This window comes from Diachasma alloeum, unplaced genomic scaffold (genome assembly GCF_001412515.2).
Source record: "Diachasma alloeum isolate Michigan unplaced genomic scaffold, Dall2.0 Dall_scaffold_00284, whole genome shotgun sequence".
NCBI lineage: Eukaryota > Metazoa > Arthropoda > Insecta > Hymenoptera > Braconidae > Diachasma > Diachasma alloeum.
In genome coordinates, this window is record NW_021680423.1 from 647,975 (window position 1) to 662,212 (window position 14,238).

At 37.7% G+C, this 14,238-nt stretch overlaps 1 protein-coding gene across 1 annotated transcript in view; it reads left to right on the forward strand.

Annotated features, from left to right (window-relative positions):
• LOC107038444 (fatty acid synthase) overlaps positions 1-11,849 on the forward strand; it is a 33,402-nt gene extending 21,553 nt beyond the window's left edge. The window contains exons 9-13 of the mRNA XM_015257539.1: positions 3,870-4,537; positions 5,529-6,830; positions 8,630-9,928; positions 10,448-10,954; positions 11,055-11,849. Of these exons, the coding sequence (XP_015113025.1) occupies positions 3,870-4,537; positions 5,529-6,830; positions 8,630-9,928; positions 10,448-10,954; positions 11,055-11,246 (3,968 nt within the window). The 3' untranslated portion in view covers positions 11,247-11,849. The remainder of the gene's footprint in view (positions 1-3,869; positions 4,538-5,528; positions 6,831-8,629; positions 9,929-10,447; positions 10,955-11,054) is intronic.
• The last annotated feature ends 2,389 nt before the right edge of the window (positions 11,850-14,238 follow it).

The window sequence follows — 14,238 nt, forward strand, 5'->3', positions numbered from 1 at the left end:
TCGCAACCTGAATATCTGGTAACCAGATGGCCCATGATTGACACAAAGAATAGGCTCTATGGACAATGTAACGCTCTATCCTATTGATTGCCGCGTGGAATTTGAAAATTCATTCCATTGGGTTCTTGGAATATAAAATAACATTCAATATCGAATTATCCAGAGGCTAAGCGGAATTTCAATTGCAAAATGAGACTTTTCTATTCACAGCCTTTTTTTTCAACTCGATTTCTTCAATTTTAAGTTTGTTCAATATTTCTAATTTAAGGAATTGCAGAAAAAATAAATTGAAAAATTATATAAGCGTTTACCCAACGAGTTGGTGAATGATGTTTCTGGCGAGTGTGAAGTTTACAGCCCGAGCCGAAAGTGATAATGGCGACCAGACTCAACAAAAATATCATTTTTACCGTTAATGAGTTAAAATATTATTACGAAATTCCTGCGAAATCAAGTACTGTGAAGTGCTGCTGCGAATGATGGTGGACTAATGACCAGTTTACTATTATTCGGTAATTTAATATAAAAATATTATTGAAAAAAATGAAAATTTGCGTTAATGCCCATTGATTGTCAAATGACTATCTGAAGAACATAAATTAAAAAACATTCTCAGATAATAACCAACGGATCGAGGCATGCTTTGACTATCAGTTGACTATCAATTGATTATCAATTGACTATCAGTTGATTGCCCGGTGGCTTGGCGCAGTGTGTAAGTTCGTTGCCTCACATGCGAAAGGTTCCGAGTTCAAATCCCGGCCGGGTAGAATGGTGCGATCTAACCATTTAAAGTCTTGATCATTATCGTAGTATACTCTAACCGGGTCATGAACTTAAAAAACACCGAGACAAATGTTTGCATAATGTAATAATGAATGTCAGGTTCCATGAGAATGGATTGATTGCAAAAAAAAATCAAATCACATAGTTTTTTCGTGACCCAAGCAAATCCGTGCGCGTGCTCACACACACACACACGCCCACGCACACACATCGCCGTATTTCGCATTGAGATAATATGTAATTTATCAGAGAAAAAAAATTGTTGCTTGAATGTTTATCGATTTCGAAAAGACTAGTGAACTGCTGAGTCAATGTCTTCCAGAATTCCATAATTTGTGCGTTATATCAAGATTCATTGTTTCTAATAAAAAAAATTAAAATCGCATCGTTATGCACGGAGGAATAGTCTCATTTAGAAAAAAATGCAAATTTTCGATTTTTTTCCAGATATTTTTTGGAAAAAACTGGAGAAACGCTGAGACGATCGTTTCCATAATCTAGTCAGGTTCAAGTCACATGAAAATATAGCGATTAAAAAAAAAAGTCAAATCGCATCGTTTGTTCAAGAGAAATCGTGGCACAAAATTTTTGTCACAGACGTACGCACACACATACATCCACACATACAGACAGGTACCTGAAAAAGGTCAGAAGTGGTTCCAAAGGTCATGAAACGTGGAGAAATGCTTAAATTCCCATATTCGATTTTCGGGGTCATTACAATAACTTCCTCCCTTCGGGTCGGGAAGTTAATAAATATTCGAAACCCTTATATAATGTACCGACAACCTCCACAAATGAATCCCACTCCGTTGTTAGATCTCGATCTCAACGTCCACTAGTTAGTTTGTCCACTGACTCTCCAGCAGCCAAACTAAGACCTCGTCATCAGTGAGTCTATGTTCTCTCATTCGAAACCTCAGTTTTTTATATATTTCTTATATCGAGACGACAATATTTTAACCACAATTCTCTTTTCAAATAATATGAAATATTTCATCTATAATTCAATTGATTAGATTAGGACGATTACGCTTTTCTTTTTTCATTCGATTGAAATTAACCATCACATTTTCCTTTTTCCCCTCCGGGTCTTCTCCAGGACCTTCCTCTGGATTTTGGATTTTGCTGTTTCATTTTCTTTTTAATTAAACCATTGACAAAATCTTCTTCCGTCAAAACTTCTCAATAATTTTCCATTCTACTGAATGGAAAATTATGATTCTTATCAGTGTTCCCAATAATAAAAAAAAGTTAATAAACAAAAGTAAATGAAAAAAATAGTTAAAACCTGGGTGGATTATCTTTTGAATGTGATCTTGATTGTTTTTTTTATTTTGATAATCTGAAATGATCTCCGATTGGTATTCAGTTTTACATAGCCCTGGAGTCTCCAAAAATTATGATTGTACAAGCAAAAAAAAAAACGCTGAAAAAATGCTGAATATTTTCAAAGAGCGTTTTTGAATATTGGGAAATAAACCCAATAGGGAGGAAATTGAAAATTAATAATTTTATGTATCTAATGGTCGTTTGTTACCACGATAAATTATCCATTCACTATTTCCTCTCTATCGGACTTATTTCTTAATCTTTATTAAAAACGCTCTGCATGATGTTAAATCCAATAGAAATTGTGACATATTTTATATTATGAAGATGGAAAAACAATCGAGATAACGTTCTAAAGATAATCCACCCGGGCCTTAATAAAAAAAAAGTTTTTTTACTCTCTCACCCTCCCCTACAACTTACTGTACTGACGTGTTTTCTATAGAATTTCCTCGGCTCAAATTTTATAAGTTTTCTTCATTCTATTTTTCTTTACTTTTCATCAAGAAAATCAAACAAAAAAACTCAAAAAATTTACGCCGAAGAAATTCTACAGAAAGTATCTCAATAGAATAAGTTGTATAAAAAAATAGAATTCTATTGACTTTTTCTGTGGAATATTTTCTATTGAACATTTTAATAGAATCGGCCAAAAACGAAAAGAACGTTCAATAGAAATCCAATAAAATTGTCTAGCAAATTCGTTAGGTTTTTCTATTAAATTTTTTCGTACGTGACCCTCCCAAAGGTCAAAAAACACATTTACCACGAGTGTTGAACTCTATTTTGCATCACAATGGGTAGAAAAAAACATGGAAACATGTAGCGCATTTGCTCGAAAATTCGCTTGGTTTTTATTGAACTTTTATTGCAAATCCTTTAATCCTTTACCGATTCCATTGAAAAATTCTGTATTTTTTCTGTGCAGTTTCAATACAGATATTCACTAGGAAATATTCCATGGAAAAAATCAATGGATTTTGATCATTTTATCCAATTTACTCTATGGAGATATTTTCAGCAGCAATTCCTCGACGGTGCATTTTCATTTTATTAAAAAATTGAAGCAAAAAAACATGAAAACATGAAAACAGTCAAAACATGAAAACATTCAATTCGACGAATTATGCTAGAAACAATCTCAATTGAACAAGCTTAATAGAAAAATTCAAATCTATTGATTTTCACTGTAAAATGGACGTTTCTATTTCAAAAAGTACGCACGAAAGCTGCTAAATTTGTCAATACAGGGACCATAGTAATTCAATAAACGCTGTTCACCAGCAGATGTGGTAGGTTTTTTGTAGGAAATTTTTTCGTACGTGAAAAATTGAAGTCTACGGAGAAATCATTCAGAGAGATGCATAAAGAATTAATATAGGAATACAAAGTGGAACATTCGTCATCGTCTTAAAATCTCAATATCTTAGTACATAACCGACAGATGTTAAGAGTTGAAACTCATCACAAACGTTCCGCTTGCCTCCACTCTCACTTACTGAGTGGATATTATTGACATTTTTAGATATTATTGGATTTTTTTTCTCATTTTTCATTTTTTGGGAATTATTGTATAAATTTCCTAATTCTTAAGACGCTTCTTTGGCATTTTTGCTTGAAATCAGATTTAGCTCCAAGAACTTCACCATCAACCAATTATTCTATTCAAATTTATGACATGTTATCAGAGAATATGCAAATTATAAACTGTAAACCTTTAATAATTTTATTTTTGTCCTCATCTCCTGTAGAGTTCAAGGTTTACACCAGTACTGAGCACAACGTAATTCACTCCGGTGGAGTCCAAATCCGAGGCTTGAAAGCGAGTGGTATTTCCAGAAGAAAACCAGCAGGTGACCCAGTCCTAGAAACCTACAAATTTGTAGCCCATCGAGACTGGGCGGAGACTCCCCTGAAGGATGCAGTCCGCCTGGCCACCCATCTTTCCCTTGAGAATCACCTGGGAATCAAAGTGAAAACCCTAGAGTTCCTTCAAGTGGGTGAAAAATATCCCACCGAAGATCTCCTCTCCCTCCTTCTCGCAGACACCCTGGCAGACCTCCCAATGATTCAGGCAGACGTGAGCATCGTCACCCCTGAAAACCCCTTCGGAGAAGACGAACTCCCCCAGAATATCAGCATTACAGAGCCCAAGAAATTAAACTCTGAAACCAATGCTGTAATCCTGGCCGGTAGGAACCTCTTAGCTCCTGAAAAAAGCCCAATTCTTGCAGATCTCCTCTCTTCCCTGAAAGACGGTGCCTTCGTCATCACCCTAGAATCCTCATCTCCAGAAGACATCAATCTCTCTCTGAAGAAACACCAATTCAACATCATTCTAGAGAAACTCGTCAACAACACAAAATTCTTCCTCCTCAGAAAGATAGAAAGAATACCAAAAAATACGATCATAATCCAGGTATGTGGAATTAGTTACAGCAGAGGGTATTGTGGATAATAGTTTGCCATTATGAGACTTGAAACTGATTCAGTTCTGCAGGGATAAAATAAGAAAATTCAATAGAACTTCAAAATACAGGGATCTGAAAAGAAAGAAAATTTTCATGGGAGTCTCCTCTTTCGAGAAAAAAAACTTTCGTCAAGAAACTTTGTACTTGTCCGAAAGATGAGGGCAATAGATTCATGATAAGAGAGCGGCTTCTCAAATCAAGTTAAATGGTTTGCGCATTAAAATATTGTGGATTTAAGATTAAAGAACTATTGAACAACTTAATTCAATTAGACTTAGTTTGGGAAATTAATTTCTTGTTATAAACAAATTGTCCTCGTCTTTAGGACAAATCCAAGATTTATTGACGAAAATTTTTTTCTCTTAGTGTAAGATATTTGTTGTTAAATATTTTAGAGCCATGAGTTTCTTGAGACGTACTTATGAAAAAAATATTTTTCCTCAGTGTATTTCACAGAAAATTGAATTAATTGAAACCCATTATAACACGTAGCTCACGAAAAGTATCGGTGTAAGGGAAGTGGGTGTTGATCTGGGTTTAGTGTGCCACAGGAGAAACAGAATCGAAAAAAATACCTAGGTTTATTCTTTGGAATCTAACGGACATTTGCAGGAAAAAAACTTTAAGTCGGATGAAAATTACAGTGCAAGAAGCATTTCAAATCCAAAAACAAGAAAAACGACGTTTTTGCCTGACCTACGGGGTAAAATGGGTTCGGGTACGAAATTTTTCTTAGTTTTTCAGGTGCCCCATGATATATCAAAAGTCGCTCGACAGTTATTTTCATCAAGCGAAGACTTTCAAATTTTCCTTAGGTCCCTCTTTTAATGAGATATGGGAGGCTCAAGCTTATTCTCAAAGTTCCTCTTTCCACTATCTTCCATTACGCTTCATTCACTTTATTCAGGACAAAATGATAACAATTCACCATTTCCCCAGGTAAACAACGAGGAATTCAGCTGGGTAAATAGCCTGAAAGCAGCCCTAAAAGCTGAGGTGGAGCACGAGACTTCCGGTTCCTGCAGAGTCCTGCTGATAAGTGACGTAACCTTTGAGAATGGTCTCCTGGGTCTTGTAAATTGTCTTCGAAAGGAACCGGGTGGTGAAATCGTCCGAGGAGTTCTCCTCCAGGACCCCAAATCCCCCGAATTCTCCACCCAGAATCCCCTCTACGCGGATCACCTCAAACTCGACCTAGTCATCAACGTCCTGCGATCAAAGAAAACTTGGGGATCCTACAGACACCATCACCTGCCCTCACCACAGCCCCGACCTGTGCATCATGCCTGGGCGAATCAACTCGTCAAAGGTGACCTCAACTCCTTCGCCTGGATGGAGGGCCCCATAACTCCTGAGTACAAAAACCCAGAGCTCGTGAGTGTTGTCTACTCATCACTGAACTTCAGAGATATCATGATGGCGACAGGCAAATTATCAACTGAAATTGCTGATAAAACTCGAAGTGCATCAGAGTGTGTCCTTGGGTTTGAATTCGCTGGAATAACACAGGATGGTCGCAGAGTGATGGGTCTGCTGAACACTCATCGAGCAATAACGAATTATCTAGTCAATGACCCAACACTCACCTGGGAGGTTCCAGATTGTTGGACATTGGCAGAGGCTGCAACGATTCCTTGCGTCTACGCCACCTGTTACTATGCTTTTTACACAACTGGAGGTATCAAGAAGGACATGAAGGTGCTGATTCACGCTGGATCTGGTGGCGTTGGACAAGCAGCTATCACTCTTGCTCTTTGGGTGGGCTGTGAGGTCTTCACTACTGTTGGAACTGCAGAGAAGAGAGCATTCATTAAGAAGACTTTCCCACAAATCTCGGAAGATCATATTGGAAATTCCAGAGATACCAGTTTCGAGCAGATGGTGATGGAGCAGACAGATGGACGAGGGGTGGACATTGTCCTGAATTCATTGGCTGATGATAAGCTTCAGGCATCGGTCAGGTGTCTGGCTGATGGGGGTAGGTTCTTGGAGATTGGAAAGTTCGATATGGTTAATGATAGTCCACTGGGAATGGCTATTTTCCTGAAGGAAATCAGTTTCCATGGGGTGTTACTGGATAGACTGTTCAATGCTCCTCCGGAGAAGAAGATGGAGGTCAATAGGATGATGCAGGCTGGGCTCAATGCTGGAGCTATCAAGCCGCTTAATATGACCATTTTCGAACGAGATCAGATCGAACCTGCTTTCAGGTACATGGCTGCTGGGAAACATATTGGAAAGGTAAGAGCGAAACCGAGTGGTTGAATAATTCAATCATTACTGAAGTCATTTTGATAATTAACGATAGTAATTCTAAGCCTACACGCTGTGATTTATCGGCACTACTAATTATTTGATTTCGTGATCACATTGCGAGATCAAATAATTCCAGGCTACACCCAGAAAAATGGTTTATTTGAATCAAAGAAATTGTTTCTTTGACTCTAACAGAGCATTTATTGGATTCAAATAAAGTTTATTTAATTCAAATAAATTATTTCTCCGGGTGTATTATTGATTAATTTAAACCTCTTTGAGATATTCGCAAAAAGATACGTCTAGGCTGGTATGAACGCGTAACAGTCGCCATATTATTAAAATTTATGAATTATCACGACGCGGTGTTTTCCACTTCATACTCCACAGTGGGGGTGAGCGATGTTGATTTCAATGGAATGGAATAACGTGAGTCCAAAAAAACAACTATTGATGAAGGCCTGTGCAAAAAGTTATTGCTCGATAAATGTCGCAAGATGGATTGATATAGGAATAACAATCCAAATAAAGTGCGGTAGGTGATAGATAACCCGTAGATGGTCAATAGAAATTTTCAATGCAAAATATTTAACAAAAAGAATCACTAGATTTTTATTTTATTGTAGAAATTTTTCGATATCCATTTTCTGAGTTTTTTCACTCTATTTTTTCCCTTTCATTACGAAATTCAAGCCAAAAAACTGTAAAAATTTGAGTCGAGACATTTTTAAACAAATATCACCTGAATCAATTGTATAGAATTGAGTCTTTCGACGTTTTGTAAGGTGTCCAAGTTATAAAATTCTTATCGACAATTTCTGATCTCCGGTTATTGACCTCTGGATGTCGAATATCGATGCAATGTTTACATAACACACACGGAAAAATTTAATAGAAAAACCTAAAGAATTCGCTAGACAATTCTATTGAAATGTTCAATATAGAAAATATTCTATTGAAAAAGTCAATAGAATTCGATTTTTCTATATGACTTATGGTATTGAAATATTTTCTATAGCATTTTCTTGGCTCGAATTTCCCAAGTTTTTTGCCATTCTATTTTTCTTTTTTTTCATAAAGGAAATCATACAAAAAAACTTAGAAAATTTAAGCCAAGGAAATTCTATAGAAAATATCTCAACAGAAAAAGATGCACAAAAAAATTGAAATCTATCGATTTTTTCTACGAAATATTTTCTATTCAACATGTCAATAGAGTCAGCCAAAAACTAATAAAAACTACAATAGAAATCCAATAGAATTGCCTAGCGAATGCGCTAGGTTTTTCTATGAAATTTTTTCCTGCGTGAAATTTCAACTCTGACACTTTCTGCCAAAATTGACAACTTTGTCAGGTGCTTCACATGATTTTACTGATTTTCTGACAAAAAATGTGACAATCGAGTTATTTTGAGAAAAATTTGACATACAAATGTAGTTAATGGTAAATTGTTCCATCAGAGAAAGGTAAATTTGTTTAAATTTTTTATATACAATATCTTTTTTTTGACCATCTTGAAAAAACTGGTAGGAAAGCTGCGGAGTCTTTTAATATAATCAGTGAAAATCTAATAGCTGTTTCAATCGAATATTGGTGTATTAATTGTTCATTTTTATTGGAGTAGTCATATAGGAATTCAACAGAATTTGCTTGCGAAAACGCCATGCTTTTCTATGTAATTATTTACTAAGTGAGCACATTGTCAAAAAATTGATCTAATCCCATCAATTTCCTTATTTTTCTGTTAAAGAGAGATGAATCCCATTGTCGTTCGTAATTACAGGTAATTCTCAAAATTCAAGATGAAAACAAGTTAAACCTTCCTATGCCAGCCCTCCCCATCTACCAGTGTATCACAGATCGTTCCTACCTAATCCTCGGAGGACTTGGAGGCTTCGGTTTGGAGTTAGCTGACTGGCTGGTTCTTCGGGGCGCTAAAAACCTGATCCTCACATCTCGCACAGGAATCAAGGACGGTTATCAACGAATGAGAATAAAGCTCTGGCAGAGTTACGGCGCGAAAATTACGATAATCTCTGGAAAAGACGCATCAAACCCAAAAGACTGTGAGGAGATTCTCGCGATGGCATCGAAACAAGCCCCAGTGGATGCGATTTTCAATCTCGCAGTTGTCCTCAAGGACAGCCTCTGGGAAAATCAAACACCGGAGGCATTTGAAGAGTCCTTCAAAGCCAAAGCTTGGAGTACAAGACATCTTGATAAACTTTCTAGACGATTATGTCCAAAACTTCGACATTTCGTTGTCTTTTCTTCAGTTTCTTGTGGGCGCGGCAATGCAGGACAATCAAACTATGGAATGTCCAATTCAGTTATGGAAAGAATCTGTGAGAGACGAGCTGCTGAGGGTCTTCCAGCACTTGCAATCCAGTGGGGAGCTGTTGGAGACGTTGGTCTCGTCGCAGACATGCAGGATAACGATAAAGAGCTTGTGATCGGAGGTACCCTCCAGCAAAGGATAACATCCTGTCTTCATGAACTCGATGGTTTCCTCAATCAAAGCTCTCCAATTGTTGCAAGCATGGTCGTTGCTGAAAAGAGAGCAGGTGGCTCTGGTTGCCTCAATATTGTCGACACTGTACTTAATATCATGGGTCTTAAAGACTTGAAGTCAGTTGGTGTACATACATCACTAGCTGAGCTTGGTATGGACTCTATGATGGCTGTGGAAATTAGGCAAACTTTGGAGCGTGAGTTTGAGATATTCCTGACTGCGCAGGATATTCGTGGACTAAACTTTGCCAAATTGATTGAAATGAATTCGAAGGACCTTGAACTGAAGAAGAAGACTATAAAGGTGGCGGGAGACGAGGTACCTATGGGAATCAAATTACTGGTTAGGCTGTTAGGAGAAGATGAAACGATGAAGGAAGTGTGCATGAAGCTATTGACGAAGGAGGAGAGTGGAAGGCAGGAGGTGTTCATGATTCCAGGTATTGAGGGATGTGGTGCTGTATTTTCGAATCTTGCTGGCAAGATTAGGGCGCCGGCTAGTTGTTTACAGTTGAATAATATGGACACACAATACCGCTCTATTCCGGAAATGGCGGATCAATTGTTACCTGTAAGTATTCTGCTGTTTTTAAAGTAGAATGAAAACACTTCGAAGTTAAAACTCCCTGAAAAATTGTTCACTAAAAACGAGATTTTATATAGCTTTCCATATCTTGTGGCATCACAGGATATTGTTGGGTAGGAATTTGGAGCAGGTAGAAGAGGAGACCGGATGATTCCCGATATTAGCTTACAAGAAAAAACTCCTGAAAAAATGGAAAATCCCAGACCGGTAATAGAATCTTGGACCGTCTAATAACGAGTCGGGTCCTCTTTCCGACTGAGCTATCCGGCTCCTAGCCAGTTCTTCATTTCAAATTTCTTCTACATTTTTCACTAAAGACAGTAGTTTATATCGCGTTCTACTTCTTGTGATGTTACAAGATATTGTTGAATAGGATTTTAGAGGAGATAAGAGGGGAACCAAAGTGACTCTCCATGTTAGTTTACAAGAAAAATCTACTGAAAAGACCTTCCGCTTACGCGTCGGAAAGTTGAAATTTTAACATCATCATAAAATATTTTTCAGTACATCTTGAAAAGGAATCAAGGAAGACGAAACTTCGTCCTCGTTGGATACTCATACGGATCAATCGTCGCGATTGAATTAGCAAGAAGATTAGAAGCAGAAGCTTACACTGGAAAATTGATACTCATCGATGGTGCACCACTCTTTATGAAAGCCATCAAAGATCAGCAATTAGGATCGGAGAATGACAATGATCTTCAGACGAATATTCTCGTTGGAATCGCAGACATTGCTGCGCCTGAGGACAGTGGAGATCTGTTGGTGGAACTCACGAAGTGCAAATCTTGGGAGAAGAAATTAGACCTATTCATGGCACGTGTACAACCTGATGCTTTAGGGATTTCAACTGAGCAGCGAAGAAACATTTGCACTTGTATTTATAATCGTCTGCTCGCTCTTGCTAATTATGATAATTCTAGTCTTCCACCACTCAGAACTGCAATCACTCTTCTGAAACCTACTATTGAGACTTTGAAGAATTTATCTGCAGATTATGATCTCAGCAAGGTATACTCATCGATTTTTTAAAGAATTTCTTTGTCGATTTGTCCTCTATGAATGATTCATTGAGATTCATTCTGTATTCGTTTCTATTCATTTTTCTTAGATAACAAAGGAAAAAGTGGAGTGTCATGTACTTGACGGAAATCACGTTACAATACTCGATAATCCGAAGGTAATATCTGCAATAAACGGAGAGCCACTCGAAGATGCGGCGGCATTTAAAGCTAGCATTATGGAAGATGGAAAAATCCTCACCCCTATCTACGATGCAAATCGTGGAAAATCAGCTAGTTAGAAAGGAATAATCATTATTTACTGATCCATACTTCATAAAAACTTCCTTATTTTTCTGTCCTTTGAGTCAGTGGACATCGTTTCTCAATTACTTCGTAGTTTGCACAATTTCGAATATGTCATTCATTCATGCCTTCCCTTCATAAATTAATAAGTTGGAAACTAGTATAAGTGTCAATGATCTATTCCTTCCTTCGAATCCTTATAAAAATGGAAAAATAAAGGAATAAGTGTCGCGAATACTACAGAGATAATGGTTTTCAGTTTCTTTTTTGTTTAGGTTTATTTTCGAATTAATACTCAAAGCCTCATGTTCTGCATCCCTCACATAATTCTAAAATCTTCTTATGGTGTGAAATTACTGAGTGTGAAAAGCACTCATTGGCAATTCTGGATCAAACAATAATCAAGTATTGTTATTATTATCATTACTATTATTATTATTTACTCTTTAATGAGATCGCCGAACAGTTTTCGAAGGTTCCGACTTCTCATCATGAAAAGTTCGACCAAAAAAAAGGTGAAAATAGAGGTTTGAGAAAGAGGTTAGAGAGAACGTCAAACGATTCATCGAGAATATATAAATATATGTATATGATGGTAATCTAGTTTTTTCATTTCCCTTGAGATATTTGATCATCGGCCATTTCCATTAGCAAATGTTGTTGTTTTATTGAACACGAAAAAATTCTCGGAAAATCCGATTTTACGTACATTGATAGAACAATTTAGTTGCTGTTAACATGGCTTCTTAACTATTAACACCATTCGTTGATAGTTATCGAATGATGTTAATAGTGTTGCGATCTCTGGGTTATTGGGTAGACGAAAGTCAGTGACAAAAGGTGGCCCCGAAAACTGTCCTGACCGTGACCAATTACAATGGGTAGAGACCGGGAAACAGGATGGGATCGGATTGCATGGGATAACGCACTAGGGTGCACTATGGTGGATTGCGCGGGAGTCAGAATGAAGGTCACGTAAAGAGAAAGAACCCCTCCTAATGCCATAAAAGAAATGTTTTTATTAGTGATAAAAAGAGTTTGACTACAATGATCCCAAGATAAAACCGCGAATAAAAGGAGAATTTGGAGGTTCAGAAATGAAAATAAATGAAAAGTAGAAGAAAAATAAGTGGATAACGAATTGGCATTAAACTTACAGTTGTTGATTAAATAAAATTAGGGTGGGTGTGATCACTCAGTCACGGTGATGTTGGATTCTGACGACTCCTACTAGCGTGAACAAGGAATGATTTTGATGACCAGTAGGGTTGATGGGTGACTCTCTATGACGATTCGGCCCCGAAGAGACGATCAGGTCATTGACCTTAGTATTTTAACACTCCAAATGGATAACTGGCTCGAACCGATGATTTACGACGGGAGTTTTCACTCGTCCGGTGAAAAAACGGGTATAACGGAAGTTCGACTACCTGGGCTTGTACGAAAGAATATCCCAAATGCAATAGTGAGATCCCTCTATAATTTTCTGCTTCATTCTCATCCCCCCCTTGTGATGACTACAAAGATTCTTGTCACTTGCCATCCCTTTATCAGTACCCCTGATCCCACCCCTTCTGCACAACCTTCCATAACTGATCCTTTCAGTTATCAGGCAGATTCTTGAGAAATTCCCCAGTAATCCCATCACCTCCCGCAGCTTTCCTTTTTTTCAAGGCTTTCAGAGCTCCACAGAATTTTAGATATGTAATGTCTCGGTCAAGCTCCTCTACCTCGACCCATTATTCTCATCCTTCCCAGTCCCTGTCTTTCATCCCTAGTGATGTTGGTGCCCCCAGAAGCTTTGCCATTTGGTTCAGCCGACGTTCGTCAGAGATGGAGACTCCTTTCCTCGCCTCATGAAGCCAACAGTCATTTATTGCTTTCCAAAGCTCGCCCATGTCCCTACTTGCTTGTATCCTAGTTTTCTTCGCCTCTGCGATTTCTCGCAATTTATCTTTGACCATTTGTTTCATTTTCGCTCTTTCCATCTGGAATTTGATCCTGTCCCCAACTTCATGGCTGCGAAGATAGCGTCTGGTCTGAGTAGGCTGAAGACAATGCCCCTTCGGATTTTATATTCGTCCCTAACCACAAAGGCCTATCCCTCGGACGTCCCTTCCCCACCGTCCTAATCATCCCTGTTTCTTCCGCCGCCTTGCGGATTGTGGACTTGATCCTTTCCTAGCGGGCATTAATATCTTCCCACTCCTCTGAGTTAATTTGCTCATTTCCTAAGAGGTCCTGATAACTTTCACTAAACACTGGTCTCCATATGAGTTTGACCTAGGGATGTGAAATGACCGTCATTTTTCCATTCGGTCAGGTCATGCAAAATTGACCGTTTTCTGACCATTTTCTGACACCGAGATAATTTCCCATGTAAAATGACCGTCATGAACAACCAGCGTAAAAAATTTGAGAAAATGACCAAAATTCCTCTATATAGATGCAAATTGACGGTCATTTTATTTTTGGTAATTTCTTTGGTCAGATTTTTGGTTATTTTATTTCATTAGTTAGGAATTGAATCGCATTTCATAATTTAAAATTAATGTTTATTGGATCGAATTACAAAACAATCATAAATTTGATACTCGAGTTCACTCATGATCAACTCATGAACTTAATAAACGTCAACAAAATTAATTAAATATATATCTCTGTATATATTATGTTTTTGGTCAAAAACTTCATATTAAATTAGGAGGATGCTGGATGAGGCCCGTCTTTAGTCCTTCTCTCCTTAATTCTCATAATTGCCACCGGCTCCCTCATCTAGTTCGCTCAGCTCTTCGCCTGAATTACTTGCTGAACGAATTTAGTTATCTAGTATCGCATAGACCCCTAGTGGCGACGTAGGGTCTCTATGACCGCCAGTAACTTTGCCGACACCGAGTAACTGAATAAAAATTTCTGTGTGATCTATAGTATAGATGAGAATTGACCGTCAGAATTGAATTGATCATTTTTTGAATTCCTGACCGAATC